This window comes from Hemiscyllium ocellatum, chromosome 8, assembly GCF_020745735.1.
Source record: "Hemiscyllium ocellatum isolate sHemOce1 chromosome 8, sHemOce1.pat.X.cur, whole genome shotgun sequence".
In the NCBI taxonomy this organism is placed as follows: domain Eukaryota; kingdom Metazoa; phylum Chordata; class Chondrichthyes; order Orectolobiformes; family Hemiscylliidae; genus Hemiscyllium; species Hemiscyllium ocellatum.
In genome coordinates, this window is record NC_083408.1 from 68,329,868 (window position 1) to 68,344,720 (window position 14,853).

Genomic DNA, 14,853 nt, shown 5'->3' on the forward strand with positions numbered 1-14,853 from the left:
GATCCTGGCTGATGTGTTTGAACTGATGATACCTAAGCATCTTCTGTTAACTGAGGTGAATATTGTGCTTGTCTAACACTGACAGAGAAAAGGAAAACAGTGAAGGTGGACAGGGGGAGAGAGACAAATGAAAATCCTGTAGGAGAGAAGAACAGTACTTCTTCAGGGTAGGCATTCCTGGAAGAGAGGTGGCAGTGGGTTAAACACTAGATAAAAGCAAATTACTGTGGATGCTGGAATCTGAAACCAATTAACTTTGACAAAGGGTCAGTTAGACTCGAAACGTCAGCTCTTTTCTCTCTTTGCAGATGCTGCCAGACCTGCTGAGATTTTCTAGCATTTTCCCTTGGCTTCAGATTCCAGCATCCGCAGTAATTTGCTTTTATTTATTGAATATTGTGCTTTTTTTATTTGCTGAATGGGAAATACCACCACCCCATGAAATTTCCAACTGGGTCTGAATTCATATTGAATAATGTGTTTAGGAAAGTGGAGCAGATTGAGGAAGGATAGATGTTGATGGAAATGACTCGATTTATACCAATCCGAATGTATCTTGCCATGGTGGCTATAAGGGAACCTTGATCGGGAATGATAGGGAGTGTAAGCAGGCTTTTAAACTGTAACAGGTATCACAGTAGAGCTTGATGTGGTCTTGACGCAATGTCCACTGATGTTCATTTGCGGCAGGACTTGTCGAATGGTGATTAGGAGCTGAAACTTTGCATACTTAATCCTCTGGCTGGAGAAAAGGGATTAGACTTACTGTCATGTGGAAATTTACAGATATATTGTGCCATTTCCTCTGCATATTTTTTAAGAGCTAAACATGGCAGCCAATCTGAACATAGCAGGATGCCATATATATTCACCAAATGAATGATTGATCAGATAATCAGTTTTAATGGTGTTGATTGAGAAACCAATATTAGTCAGCGGACGAGGATAAGTCCTCTGGTTCATTTCTTTTGATACAGCAAATCATTTTATATCACCTCTGACAATGAAAGGTCTCTTCACTGTCCACCTAAATGATATATTTTTAAAATTATAGTGGCTTTTAAAATCAAATGGTTAACCAAGGATTAAAGTCTAAGCAAAGCTGACATGTTATTGCTGCCACACTGACAGTTCGGTAAACTCTGCAGAGACCAGGGATCGAACTGACGTGTTCTTAACATGCATGATTCAGCAATTCACTATCTTAACCTGCTGAACTCTTGGGGAAAGCTAAACGATTTTTATCTGTTCCAATCCGTTCAGCTTATTGAAGGTAAATCTGTATGTTATCTTTAAATCCCTGCATGAGAAGATATTAAAGTGCTCTTGGGAAAGGAAATTATTATGCATATTAAGACACTATGCTTTTCCATCTGTCCATCAGCACACTCCAGTGTATTCACTTCAACTCCAGGGATGCAAACAAAGAATGGTTGGTGGATATGCCAAACAATGAAAACATTGAAGCCATTTGTTTAGGTCAAGGCTGGGCTGCTGTTTCGACAAATGCTCAAATTGTTCGCATCTTCAGCATTGGTGGGGTGCAAAAGGAGCTCTTCAGTCTTATGGGGCCTGTGGTCGCTATGTCAGGTCATGGGGAGCAGCTATTGATTTCTTATCATCGAGGTACATTTTAAAAGTTCTTTCTGAACCATTGTACTTTGTGCTTTATATTGAGTTTATTGTTCTGACCAATTGCATTGAAGCAAGCAGTCCTAAGTCCATATTCTTTAGTGAAATGAAAAGTCAAGCAACAGCATGCCTTAGATCATATATACTTTAATTTTCTACACCAGTCATCTGTAAATAAGATTACTAGTTTGTGCTATGCTATAACAAACTTTGATATAGATTCTCATGCTGTCCAAACTGGTGGCCGTTAGTGTGATGCCATTTTAGGGCATTATAGTGAATCACTCTATAAAATGCATACAAGTTTAAAAAACGGACACAGGCCGTCTGGTTCAACCATTTCAAGTTTGCATTCTAGAAGTGACTTGTTCCTTCAATCTCTCGTTTTGTTCACCTAAGTAGTAAAACATTGACATGTATTCTGCCCCCCACTACTTGAAAGTCAAGGCTGTTGAACATGTGTTGTCCCAGTTGAAGTGGTGTCCTTCCTCATCTTCTCAAAACTCGATTACTTACTACTTTATCTTGCTTGCTACATCCTAGAAAAACAATTTATTTTCAGACAAGGTATCCTTTTAATTTTGTTTGACTGCATTCTTTGAATTCCCACCAAAAATCAGAACGCAACAGGTTCTTCTCCTTAAAATTGCAAGTGTGAATTAAAAGATAGTTAGAGATGAAAAAAGGCCATTGGCTGACATCAGTCTCCCATTTCCCTTGTCATCTGTGATACTGAGGACCTCCGGTGTAGTCCATGATGAATCATTCACTCAGCACTCCTGGAAGAAGATGGATGCAAATGTTTCAGTTTTGCCTTTTGCACTGACATACTGGCCCCTCTCATCTGTTGAGGATGGAATATTTATGGAGTTGTCTCCTTCTGTCAGTTGCTTAATTGTCCACTACCGCTTGACATGGCAGGGCTACAACACTTAGATCTGATTTGTTGTTTGTGGAATCGCTTAACTCTAATAATGCATGCTATGTTTGACATGTAAACTGTCCTGTGTTGTAACTTCACGCTGATATCTTATTTTAGATACATCTAGTGCTACTCCTGCATATCCTCCTGAAATCTTTGAACCAGAGTTAATTTCTTTGTTCTGGCTTGATGGAATCGTTAAAAGTTTTTAAATATAATTCTATTCTTCCCTACTCCTCCCTGCTTTCCTATCGTCTGTATTTAATTTGGCCGAGTTCTCATTCTCAGTTGGATCATTTTCTTTCAGTCCATAAAATTGGTTTCAAAACAAATTTTAATTTATGCCTCTAAAATGCCTTTAAATCATTACTAGATCATGATACTCATTGCCAATTGCTGTTTGAGATGTAGTATAGAGCAAGTAGTTGTTAATAACTAAAGGGTTCTACATCAGTAACATTGCAATTTACAGATCTGCAGTCTTGATATTGTTCTTCTTTGACCTCTGGCTCATTCATTAAAGTCATAAAGATGTAGTGCATGGAAACAGACCCTACGGTCCAACTCGTCCATGCTGATGAGATATTCTAACCTAATCTAGTCCCATTTGCTAGCACTTGGCCCATATCCCTCTAAACCCTTTTGTTTGGAGGATTATTTGGGAGCAAACAATGCATTTTTTCCCCAAATTTATTTCTTTTGTAAGTCTTTTCCAAGTCAAAAAAACCCAGGTGATTGACAATGTGCAGTCCACCATATCCAGAATGACGTTGAATTCTTTCTCTCTTTTCCTCTATCCGTCCATTATTCTTCAAACTTTAATCCATGACCTGTCATCTCCAGATTTGGTTAATCCAATATGTTTCTATCTGGCGTAAGTTCTTTCATCCTTTTTAGAACAGTTTGTATGCCATCCTTCGTCTCACTGGTCTTTCAGCCTGCACATTCTCACTTCCATTGGCTCCTGGCCTTCCAGTGCCTCCCCAGAGAAAACAAATAGTAAAACTTGGAAATGACCATCCTGCTTATGCTGGTCCTCCATTTTGACAAGCCAGACCAGGATATCTCTTTTGCAATTTTACTGTTTTTTTTCTTTCTGGGTCAGATTTAAAATTTGTATCCTGATGAAGTGCTTTTGCCCAAAATGTCGATTTTCATGCTCCTCGGATGTTGACTGGTGCTTTTCCAGCACCACTCTAATCTTGGCTCTGATTTCCAGCATCTGCAGTCCTCACTTTTGCCACACTTTAATCCCAACATGGCTTCTTCCTTTCTTCTTTCCGTAAACTCATGTTTTACAAAGTTACTCATTACCATATTCTCTGCTATCAGTTTCTTGTGTATTAAGAACTCAGACAAAATCCCCTTCCTAATTTTCTCTAAATTTTCAGTTCTCCTCCTTTTGAGCTTTAGCTCACCCCTTCTAAAAGTTGTTCTTTGACTTGCCATCCATTTTGTGCTTATAAATCTTGGAAGCATTTTGCAACATTTTTCGACATAAGAGGTGCTAACTGAATAATGTAAATTGTGTTGGCAAGAATCAACTGTGACATTAGACAAAGAATTGCAGATGTTATAGACCTGTAACAAAAAACGAACTGCAGGATACATTCAGCATGTGTGGCAGCATCAGTAGAGAAAAAGAGAGTTAATGTTTTGAGTGCAATGATGTTTTGTCAGAACTGAAAATAACTGGGAAAGGGTGATATTTATGTTAATGAGGCTGGTTGTAGGTGGAGAGAGGAGTGACATGGATAGTTGAAGATGGTGCCCATCAGTAGAGAGAAAAAAGGGAAGCAGGCAAAAATATTGCAGATAGTAAGCTGGGGAAGAGGTTTGTGCTGAATGAGAACTGTAAATCGTTGAAAATGGGAAAGGCTATGCTGGGAGCAACCCATACAGAACAGGCCTTTGGGAGTGTGGTGGTGAGGAACAAACATGGGTGAAGGTGTTCCCACTGAAATAGTTGTGGGTATGTTAGAATCTCAGTTGAGACTTTAGGGCTGTAAGGTACCTAAGTGAAAGGTAAATGCGAGGTACTGCATTTTGGGAAAGCAAATCTTACCATTAAGTGTATAACTCCTGCTAAGGTCCTAGGGAGTGTTGTTGAACAAAGAGACCTTGGAGTGTAGATTCATAGCTCCTTGAAAGTGGAGCCGCAGGTAGATAGGACAGTGAAGAAGGCGTTTGGTATGCTTTCCTTTATTGGTCAGAGTATTGAGTACAGAAGTTGGGAGGTCATGTTGCAGCTGTACAGGACTTGGTTAGACCAGTGTTGGAATATTGCATGCAATTCTGGTCTCCTTCCTATCGGAAAGATGTTGTGAAACTTGAAAGGGTTCAGAAAAGATTTCCAAGGATGTCGCCAGGGTTGGAGGATCTGAGCTACAGGGAGAGGCTGAACAGGCTGGCGCTGTTTTCCCTGGAGCATTGGAGGGTGAGGGGTGACCTTATAGAGGTTTATAAAATTGAGGGGCATGGATAGGATAAATAGACAAAGTCTTTTCCTGGGGTCTGGGAGTCCAGAACTAGAGGGCATAGGTTTAGGTGAGAGGGGAAAGATTTAAAAAGAGACCTTAGGGGCACAGAGGGTGGTACGTGTATGGAATGAGCTGCCAGAGGAAGTGGTGGAGGCTGGTACAATTGCAACATTTAAGAGGCTTTTGGATGGGTATATGAATAGGTAGGGTTTGGAGGGATATGGGCCGGGTGCTAGCAGGTGGGATTAGATTGGGTTGGGATATCTGGTCGGCATGGATGGGTTGAACCGAAGGGTCTGTTTCCATGCTGTACATCTCTATGATTCTATGACTCTGAGGTTTTGTTCCTCCAGCTTGCGTTGAACTTTGCTGGAGCACTGCAGAAATGTTAGCAAGGGAACAGCAGCGGTGTGTTGAGGTGGCAGGCAGTTAGAAGCTCATGTCATTTTTCCAGATAGAGTGGAGGTATTCAGCAAAGCAATTACCCACTCTGCATTTTGTCTCCCCATTAAAAAGGAAACCGTGTTGTGAGTAGCCAATACAATAGATTGAATGAAATGCAGGTAAATTACTGCTTCATCTGGAAGGTGTCTGGGGCTTGAGATACAGACGAGGTAACTGCTAAATGTTGTATCTTCTGTGATTGCATGGCAAGGTGCTGTTGGGATTTGACTGTTGACAGTGGAGGAGGGTGTCAGAACAGACAGTAATTTTATTTCCATGTGTAAATATACACAGTCACCTTGTGGATTTAGGAATCCCTTGAATTTTAGTCAATCATTGTTTCAGTGGCATTGTTTTAAAGAAAGACTGATTTTATATGACATGGAGATGTCGGTGTTGGACTGGTGTGTACAAAGTTTAAAAAAAATCTCACGACAGCAGGTTATAGTCCAACAGGTTTAATTGGAAGCATTAGCTTTCAGGCAACCAGGTGATTTGTGTGATTTTTAATTTTGATTTTATATAGTACTTTCCATAACTACCTGAAGTCTCAAAGCATTTTATAACCAATGAAGTAGTTTCACCCACTTAGCTAGATGGCAAATTTCTTTGAAATAACCCTTTTCTGAAGGTAAAATTTATTGAAGAAAATGTTAATTTTTAAAAATTTGTGATCTTTCTCTCTTCAGGTACTGGTTTTGATGGAGATCAGTGCTTGGGGGTGCAAATAATGGAATTAGGAAGAAGGAAACGGCAGATTCTGCAAGGAACGTCCCTTCCTCTTACCAGGAAGTCTTATCTGATGTGGCAGGGTTTCTCTGCTGAAGGTGATTTTAATATCTACTCTTAATATTTCAAATACTTCAGGATATAGTGTGCAGGCCATGAAGAAGAGAAAGTATAGTTCTTTCTTCTGACCTGATGAGTGCAATGTCTTTTCTCAACATTATTCCAGTTCTGTACTACCAATTAAATAAAAGGAGAACTCCTCACCTGGAAATGGTGCATATATGTTAAATGTGCTGAGATACGTTCAAAATGAGTTGATAAATATTATAGATTAGGAAAAAACTGAGGAAATACTGAAATATTGCAACGGCGTAATGAGCACTGAAAGGGAAAAGAAAGACTGAATTTTTTGAATTCTTCATTAAAATTATTGAAGAATTATTAATGAAATCCAAGCCTTCCTTGGAAATGTATCCACCTGTGGTGCATAAATGGCATTTTTGCTCCAAATTTCATTTTTGTTTTAAAAGTTTCTCTTAGTAGTTCTTAAACATATGGCTATATGCTTTTAACTTGTGTTTTCTTAACATTGAATAAAGGCTGCCTCCCTGCATTCCATTACTGTATGAGATCTTTGTTTTACAGCAGTAGGTATCATATCTTTTCATTTAAGATGTAAAATGTTGTGGCAGAACTGCTACATTTCAACTTTAAGAATCTCAATCATACATCTGATTTGAAGTTCCAACTTGATTGTCTTTGTATTATAGTTCGTCTTTTTGAAGTAGAATTTATAAGTTGTTTGTAATCCACTAACAATCCCAGAACAACGCAACTTTCACTAGATATGCATAACAATTGTCTATTATTCAATACTTTTTTTTGGTAGGTACCCCAGTATTTGCAGATTCAGAAGGGATCATACAAATGCTAAACAGATCTTTAGGGAGCACCTGGATTCCTATTTTGAACACCCGGGATCATTGCAAAGGCAAATCTGACTATTACTGGGTTGTTGGTATCCATGAAAACCCTCAGCAGCTCAGGTAAGGAAAGGATGCAGATTATCAGATACATAGTGTCCATGATTGTTCTATTAAAATTGAAAAGTGCCCTTGGAGAGAAACCTCAGATAGTAGCGGTTTTGAACTATGGTAAAGCTCAAACTCCTTAATTGTGCTCTGCAGTGCTTTACATAGTAAACTTTAGAGATTGCTCAATTCTTTTTAAACTAAAAGCAGCTACTGCTGATGTAATTTCAGACGGCTAAGGAAAATGAATTTATAATTCTTTCCTGACCTTTGAACAGTTTTTCTGTTTGGGTGTATTAATATTACAAAATTATCATTGGTGCAAAGCAGAAAAACCTTTTGGTACAGTGGTAAAACTGGGATACTTACACATTTAGTGTCCAAATGTGTTTAAGTTGCAGTTAAATAATTTTGCTTATTGTGAATAATGCATAAGTTGTATCTTCACACAGACAATGCAGCACATTTTGCAATGTAGTTTGACCCTGCAGGAAATAACTATGCAGCTTTTCCACTAGTGGAGCATATACACTACTTTTTTAAAAGCAATAAATTAATTTCCTTTCATGATTCAGAAACTCCATATTTCGTAACTTACTCTGATTTCAGCTCTGTCAAAGTTGCTCATTTCTGAAAAATGGAAAATGCTCTAAAAGCTTTGCAAAGAGAAGCACCATCTGTACAATACACTTTCTGTTACCCTAACATTGCGTGTGAAATGGAACCATTAATAATCAGTCAGACTATTTCATTACATGTACTGCCATTCTTATGATTATCTGAAAGTGAATACTTTTGTCATATTTTAGTCATTTTGTGGTCCCAGGCTCAATATTGCTCCAATCTGAATTAATTTCAAGGAAATAAATTCAACTGATAGACTGACCTGAAGGAATTTTAAAAAGTCTGAAATTGCAATTCAGTTGCCCTCCAATTTTACAATTTTTCAGTAAGTTAAGAATCCGTTATGAAATAGCTTCACTGTTCAAAAAAATTTACAATTTTTAAAATATGTTAAGCCTTTGTATCATTCATATGAAAGCTCTCAAATGACTCAGTTGCTGTAATGCATCACTCTGTTTCCATAACACTGAAATGATGCCCTATTGTATTTATGGAGAACTAGTTGACCTCATGTATTTCTCCATGGCAATGTTTTTATTATTTTGGACCATGCAGTTAAAAGAAACCTTGTTCTGCTTATTGGAAAGCTATTTAGGCAAGATTGACTGATGTGATTTAAAATGTCTTACTCCTGAGAACTAAAATGTAATTTTATTGTTGACAGATGTATCCCATGTAAAGGCTCTAGATTTCCACCAACACTTCCACGTCCCACTGTAACAATTCTACCATTGAAACTCCCTTATTGTCAAACTAGTTCAGAAAAAGGACAAATGGAGGTATGTGATAGGTGGTATGTTCTTTTGCATTGATGCAGTGCCCTGAAGTAATTCCCAAACATTGCTTTTTCTTTAATTTTTAACAAATTTTAACTTGTTGCAAAATTTAAAATATTACACCTCCTTATTTCTTGATTTCAAAATGGATAAAATTTAAAGATGAATTACTATTTGCTTTTATGCCATGTTAAAGGAGCTATGTTAAAGAGAATTTGTCATATTGATTCTGATGCAAATTTGTGCATGACTGCTTTATTGAATTGATACAAATTTACCAGTTTAGGAAGAATCTGAAGTACATTTACTGAATTAATTTTGAAAAGCAACTCAAAGAAAATTGGAGTGGATATCTGCATCTGACCGTTTATGAGTATATATTTTTAAGCTTTTAGTAGATGGTGGAGTCTTTTCTAAACTGGTGTGCTCAGAATTGCAAAACTATGGATGTAATATTTCAAAATTACCAATTCATTTATTAACCAACAGTTTTCATTGCTGTTGGATGTCAGGAAGACCTGTCACCATCGAAAGTTTACATCATGCATGTTGAAAGTTATACACATGCACACTTTGTGAAACACCCTGTCTCTTTTTTTTAAAAAAAGAAGTGCCTAAATAAGCTCAATAATGTAAGCAAATAGACAGAATGTGCACTGGAAGGTGTACAGTGCATTCACATTTTGTACGGCTGGGTGTTGGTAGACGTTCCCTATTTGTTTTATGAAATTGCCTGTGTAGATTTTATTTTTAAAAACATCTACATTGAGTATTAGAGAATTCTGAACACTGTGTAATGTTTAAAATATAGTTATGGGAGATCCAAGATGGCGGCGACTCAGCAAGTCTGAGTTTACAGTGCTCTTCCCAAAACCTGGGTAAAGTGAGTTACTCACCCCCACCACACTTACCAAACCACCCAAAAAAACTTTCTAACCTTAATTAGCTGCTTACTATTATATTTAAGCAGTTTAATATTAAGTGGATAATGAGTAAACCAAAGGGATCCCGCAGCTCTCAGAAAACAAAGACCCCTCCCCCACCCTCCTCTCCTCCTCCGGCTGCAGCTGATGTAAAAACAGGCCTTGAAGAGATGATTGCCAGGCTGGAAACGACACTCGTCAATTTCATCGCAGAATCCAGACAGAGATGGAACTCATTCGAAGAAAAGTTACAAAAGCACAGCCAGGCTATTGAGGAACTGCAGGGCCGAGTGGAGGGGGCGGAGCTAAAGGCCACGACCTCCGAGGCTGCAGCACAAACAGCTGCAGAACAGGTGCGAGCTCTGGAGCAGAGAGTCCGGGCCTTTGAAATCTACATGGATGACCTGGATAATAGAAATCGGAGAAAGAATATCCGTCTTCTGGGCCTCCCTGAACAAGAAGAGAAGGGACAGTTAGCAGTATTTCTGGAGCGATGGCTGCCCCAGCTTTTAAACCTGGGGGCTGAAACTGATCGGGTAAGGGTGGAGTGGGCCTACCGGGTCGCAGTACGCGGATCTGGCCCAAACCAGCGCCCACGCCCGGTCCTGTTCCGGCTGCAGAGTTATAGGGAGAGGCAGATACTCCTGGATGCCTCCAGAAATCTTGGAAAGGATCCTAAAGCCATGATCCATGAAGGATCCAAGATTATGTTATTTCAGGACTTCTCCCCGGCTTTGGCACGAAGGAGGAAGGCGTTTGATGAGGTGAAGAAATGTCTAAGGAACTTAAATATTCAATACACCTTACGCTACCCAGCGACGTTATGCTTTAACCACGAAGGATCCGAGTATAATTTTAGATCACCAGAAGAGGCTAAGGAACTTTTAGACTCGTTTAAATAAATTGTAAGAGACAATTTATGTTGGCTTGCCTCTTCCACACTCCGTGGGGAGAAGTGGATACTTTACTCTACTTTACTTTTGCTTCTGGGAGCAGGGTTGTCTTCCCTTGCTATTTTATGTTATTATACTTAACTGTAATTTGTTGGAGTTGTAATTTTATAGTTATGTGTGTTTGTACGTGGCATTGATGCTATCAGATATACTCAGGTATGGGTGGGGAGGGGTGGGGGTGGGGCGCTCACTGTTAACTCTAGCTCGGTATTATATATCGCTCCTATTAAGGAGCGCCCAGGTCAAGGGTGGGACACTGTTTGGGAGAGGATATGGTGGACCTTTAGAAAGGAAGTAAGGCCCCCTGAGAACAAGGGGGAGGATCTCCATTCAAACATGTTTTTTTTTGTTCTTATTGTTTGGAAATAGTTTCCTTTTTATTATACTGTTATGAGTGTATTAGAGAACATTTTCTCTTGTTTGAAGGATGTAAGTGACTCAACTATACACTCTGGATAATTGTGGATTAGATTAGTAGTTAACTGAGTTTCATTGTTTTTCTTTCTTCTTTAGTATCATTCCTTTGAATTTTGATGATTATATATTTAAGATCTATTTTTATATTAATGTTTGTGCTTGAAAGTTCTGTTTATTTTTGTAAATCTGTCAAAATATTAAATTTCTAATAAAAATATCTTTTAAAAAAATATAGTTATAATTGACTTCCAATATGATTTTATGATATTCTTTGGGAGGGGGAGTGGATAGTGCTAATTTACATCAATGTCATATAGGTAAAAGTGATGAATAAAGAACTTGCTGTAAATTAAAATCAGGTGGATTCTGCTACTGGTGGGCAACAAGCTCTACTAGTTTGCCACTCAAGTGATGTGAGGTGAACATTATTGCCACAGCATTTCTCAAAGGCCACAATAAAGTGGAGTTGTTATCCTGCCTCACTGGGATGGCACACTGGACATCAATCCCCGCTATTCCAAGAGTTGTCACAGAAGTTTAAAATATGAAAGTGTGCAAAATAGGAGGCTCTGAGTGATTTGATTTACAATTGTAAAGTCTCTTAATTAATTACAGGTTAAAAACCACAGATATAGCAACTGGTGAGGGGAAAATAAATTGGCTTTCTTCAGACATTAGATTGTTTTTTCACTGGAGAGGGAGAGATGCCATCTCCCTTTCCACATGTTTAAAGGCTTCTGGCCGTTTTTGTTTATCCCCACAAACTCCTCAGCTACCCAGGGCCAATCTTGTAGTTGTTGGCATTAATGATTTAGTTACTACTCCACAGACCAATCAGCTACTTGTTGCCTGTTGAATCTCACTTTGTACACAACCTCTGGTTCCAGCCCATCCAGATCTAACCTCCCTCCACTGCTTAACCAAAAAGCAGTTTAAAGACCACTTTCCTGAGCGCTGATAGCTGCTTTTAAAAGGTACAGCATTCCCATTCATAATTTTTACTTTCAAAAGTCCTTTCCTCATTTCAGTTCAAAACACTGAAAAACAAAAAAATACTGTTACTTTGTTATCCAAGATCAAATACTACCACTTTCTGTTTACATTGTTGTCTGTAAACTTGAAAAGCTGCAAGAAGGTGCTGCAGTATAACTTTTAGCACATAATGTAATTGTTAGAAAATGGAGGCACATAATTTAAGACTTGCCTCTCTAAGCAATAATCAATTTCACGAATAAATGGTCTGGCTAGCTTTCATTATATATAAACCAGTTGCTTATTTCAATGCATTGATATAAATGACTTGATCCAAAATATTTGTTGTTTATAGAAAGTCTGTGTTGCAATTTGTTAGTAGTATAACATGGGTCATTTAAATTCTTTCCTATCTTTCCAGGAACAGTACTGGCGATCAGTGCTATTTCATAATCACTTTGACTATCTGGCAGAAAATGGTTATGAATTTGATGAAACTGCAAAACACCAGGCACTAAAGGAACAGCAGGAATTACTAATGAAGCTGTTTGCTGTGAGTAAATTCTATATAATCTTGAGCAGCTGTTTCTGCAAACATACACATCCTCTCCTTCCTGTCTTTGAAGAGAGAGACAAAGTAAGGGGTTGTGAGTGCAATTACATTTCAAATGTACACTGGTGTTGCTAACATGCTGCCAGCATACTCAACTGGGTAGGCTGTATATCATTTGAACATCCTATTGCTTTTCTTTAAACAATGCAACATTTGAGCTGCTGATTTAGCTAGTTAAATCAAAATTTGTGTTTATCTGACAACTGCAGAATATACATTGACACTCTTAATATTAAAGCAATGCTTTGGTTCTTCTTAATATTTTTACCTTTAATATTTAGTCTTCTCGAAACGGAAACTTCCATTACATATGCAGGTGGTAAATGGAACAGCTTTCTGGAGAATTAAAGCCATTCATTTACTGTTGCATAATGCACTGGGGACAATCTGTGATTATCATTACATGCTCCTGTTTACTACAATACATATGTAGTGCATCATCAGGTCTTAAATTTCATGATGTTTGATTTGATCATCCAGTCATTGAGATATATGACTTGTGTAACTGGCATTGCACCAACACTGAAATTCATACACAAAATGTGCTAGGCAGAGCACCAGGTTCCTTAAGTTGTTTGTAGTCAGCAGAGCTGTGTTCAGCTAGCCCATGCTTGTGAAGCCAAGATTAGGAAGTACTTGCTGGACAATCTTGAGGGCACTATTAGCTACACTTACAACTGAACGAAGGTTATTAGTCATATTCATAATTCACCTACGTTTGCTAGAAGTGACATATGATTGTGTGTGGAAGCCAGTTTTTCCAGAGCGTGCTGAAATAAAAATAATGATTGTTAGAAACGTGCTCAGAATGTTTTGTCACAAGTTCATTAGCTAAAAAAGTCCAAAATGTTTGCTGGAACTGTTGAATATTCATGAGAATTTCTTTAGCTCAGATTGCCAATGTATATAGCTTATTGTTTTGTCTAGAAAGTCCTTGCATTTATTTACATTATTATAGTGTGCATTGTTAAACTTTAAAAAATATTTTTGAATTAATTTTTATAACAAGACTTATTAAATGAGCATTATCATCACATTTTCGTTGAAGCTCAATTGGAAAGAAAGCTAACATTCTGTTTGTCATTTAGCTGTCGTGCAAGGCCGAACGTGAATTCCGTTGTGAAGAACTCACTGAATTTATGACTCAGAACGTCTTAAATTTGGCTATCAAGTATGCTTCACGTTCAAAACATCTAACTCTTGCCCAGCGCCTTAGCAACTTGGCACAGGAGAAAGCTACAGCATTATTGACAGTACAAGATGAAGATGACTTTCAAGCTGATCCAAAGGCGAGGTATTGCTTTTTTGTTAATTTGTTATTGCAGTTTGACTCAGTTGACTGTCACTCCCACTTGCAGTGGTAATTCGTGGAGGCCTGTCTTCTTACTCTGCACTTGATGTAGAGGGGTGCCCATCAAATTATATATCTGTTGTCTAAAACTAGTGGGGATAGATGCCTTTGGTACTTTGTGGATTATACCTATTAACTCATTATTACCTATATTTCCATTTAATCATGAGCTATTTGAAAATATATTTCCAGAATTCAAATAATTCTATCCACTGAGATCATGTTTTTCTCAAGACCATGTAACTTGTTTGCATGATATGAAAACAAAACTGCATGCATGACACAAAACAGGGGATTGCTTGTGGTATGCTTCAGGTTGTACTGTGGTTCAATCTGATATATTTCGAACCAGAAGATTCGTAGTTGTGATTTTACTTCATGTGAATACCTTGAAGGTATTTCAGCTTCCCCATACCATTTAATCAGCATTTTGCACTTTGAAACATCTCACCAAAATTTGTGATCAGGTGTTCATGCCTGTTTAAGTTTCATATTTCTCAGTAGTTCTGTTATAATTGATTTTGGTGTTCATAAGCATGTCTCAATGCTATTTTGTTGTTTCATCACTTATTCCTACAAATGTGCAACAGTTGAAAAAAGGACTACATTTTATCCTTTCCTTTCTGAAATTTTTAATTTTATTGGTCAGATACTTTGTGTTGAACACTTTTGTGGAGAGATTGAAATCTCGGGATTCTGTGGTTTATTTTGAAAATCACTTCAGTGTCCATGACACTGGATTCAATATCCTCCTCTGAAACATGAACTGAATTTGAGTGGGAAAACCTCTAGGAATAAAATGGCACTTTAGAATTTGGACTTCTTACACTTTTTATTTGATCTTAAATCCAATAAATTACACAGTTGATCAAATGAGTTTAATGAGCATTTAACAATTTCATGTTGCTTTCAACTAATTGCAACCAAATGAAGAAGTTGCAAGTAACTTCAGAATCCAACTGCCACATTTTTTTGCATTTGCACTA

The 14,853-nt window shown here is 37.8% G+C and overlaps 1 protein-coding gene across 1 annotated transcript in view; it reads left to right on the plus strand.

The window, feature by feature from the left end:
- wdhd1 (WD repeat and HMG-box DNA binding protein 1) overlaps window positions 1-14,853 on the plus strand; it is a 64,727-nt gene that overhangs the window by 35,670 nt on the left and 14,204 nt on the right. The window contains exons 15-20 of the mRNA XM_060828431.1: window positions 1,385-1,626; window positions 6,168-6,305; window positions 7,097-7,253; window positions 8,527-8,641; window positions 12,325-12,456; window positions 13,605-13,810. Of these exons, the coding sequence (XP_060684414.1) occupies window positions 1,385-1,626; window positions 6,168-6,305; window positions 7,097-7,253; window positions 8,527-8,641; window positions 12,325-12,456; window positions 13,605-13,810 (990 nt within the window). The remainder of the gene's footprint in view (window positions 1-1,384; window positions 1,627-6,167; window positions 6,306-7,096; window positions 7,254-8,526; window positions 8,642-12,324; window positions 12,457-13,604; window positions 13,811-14,853) is intronic.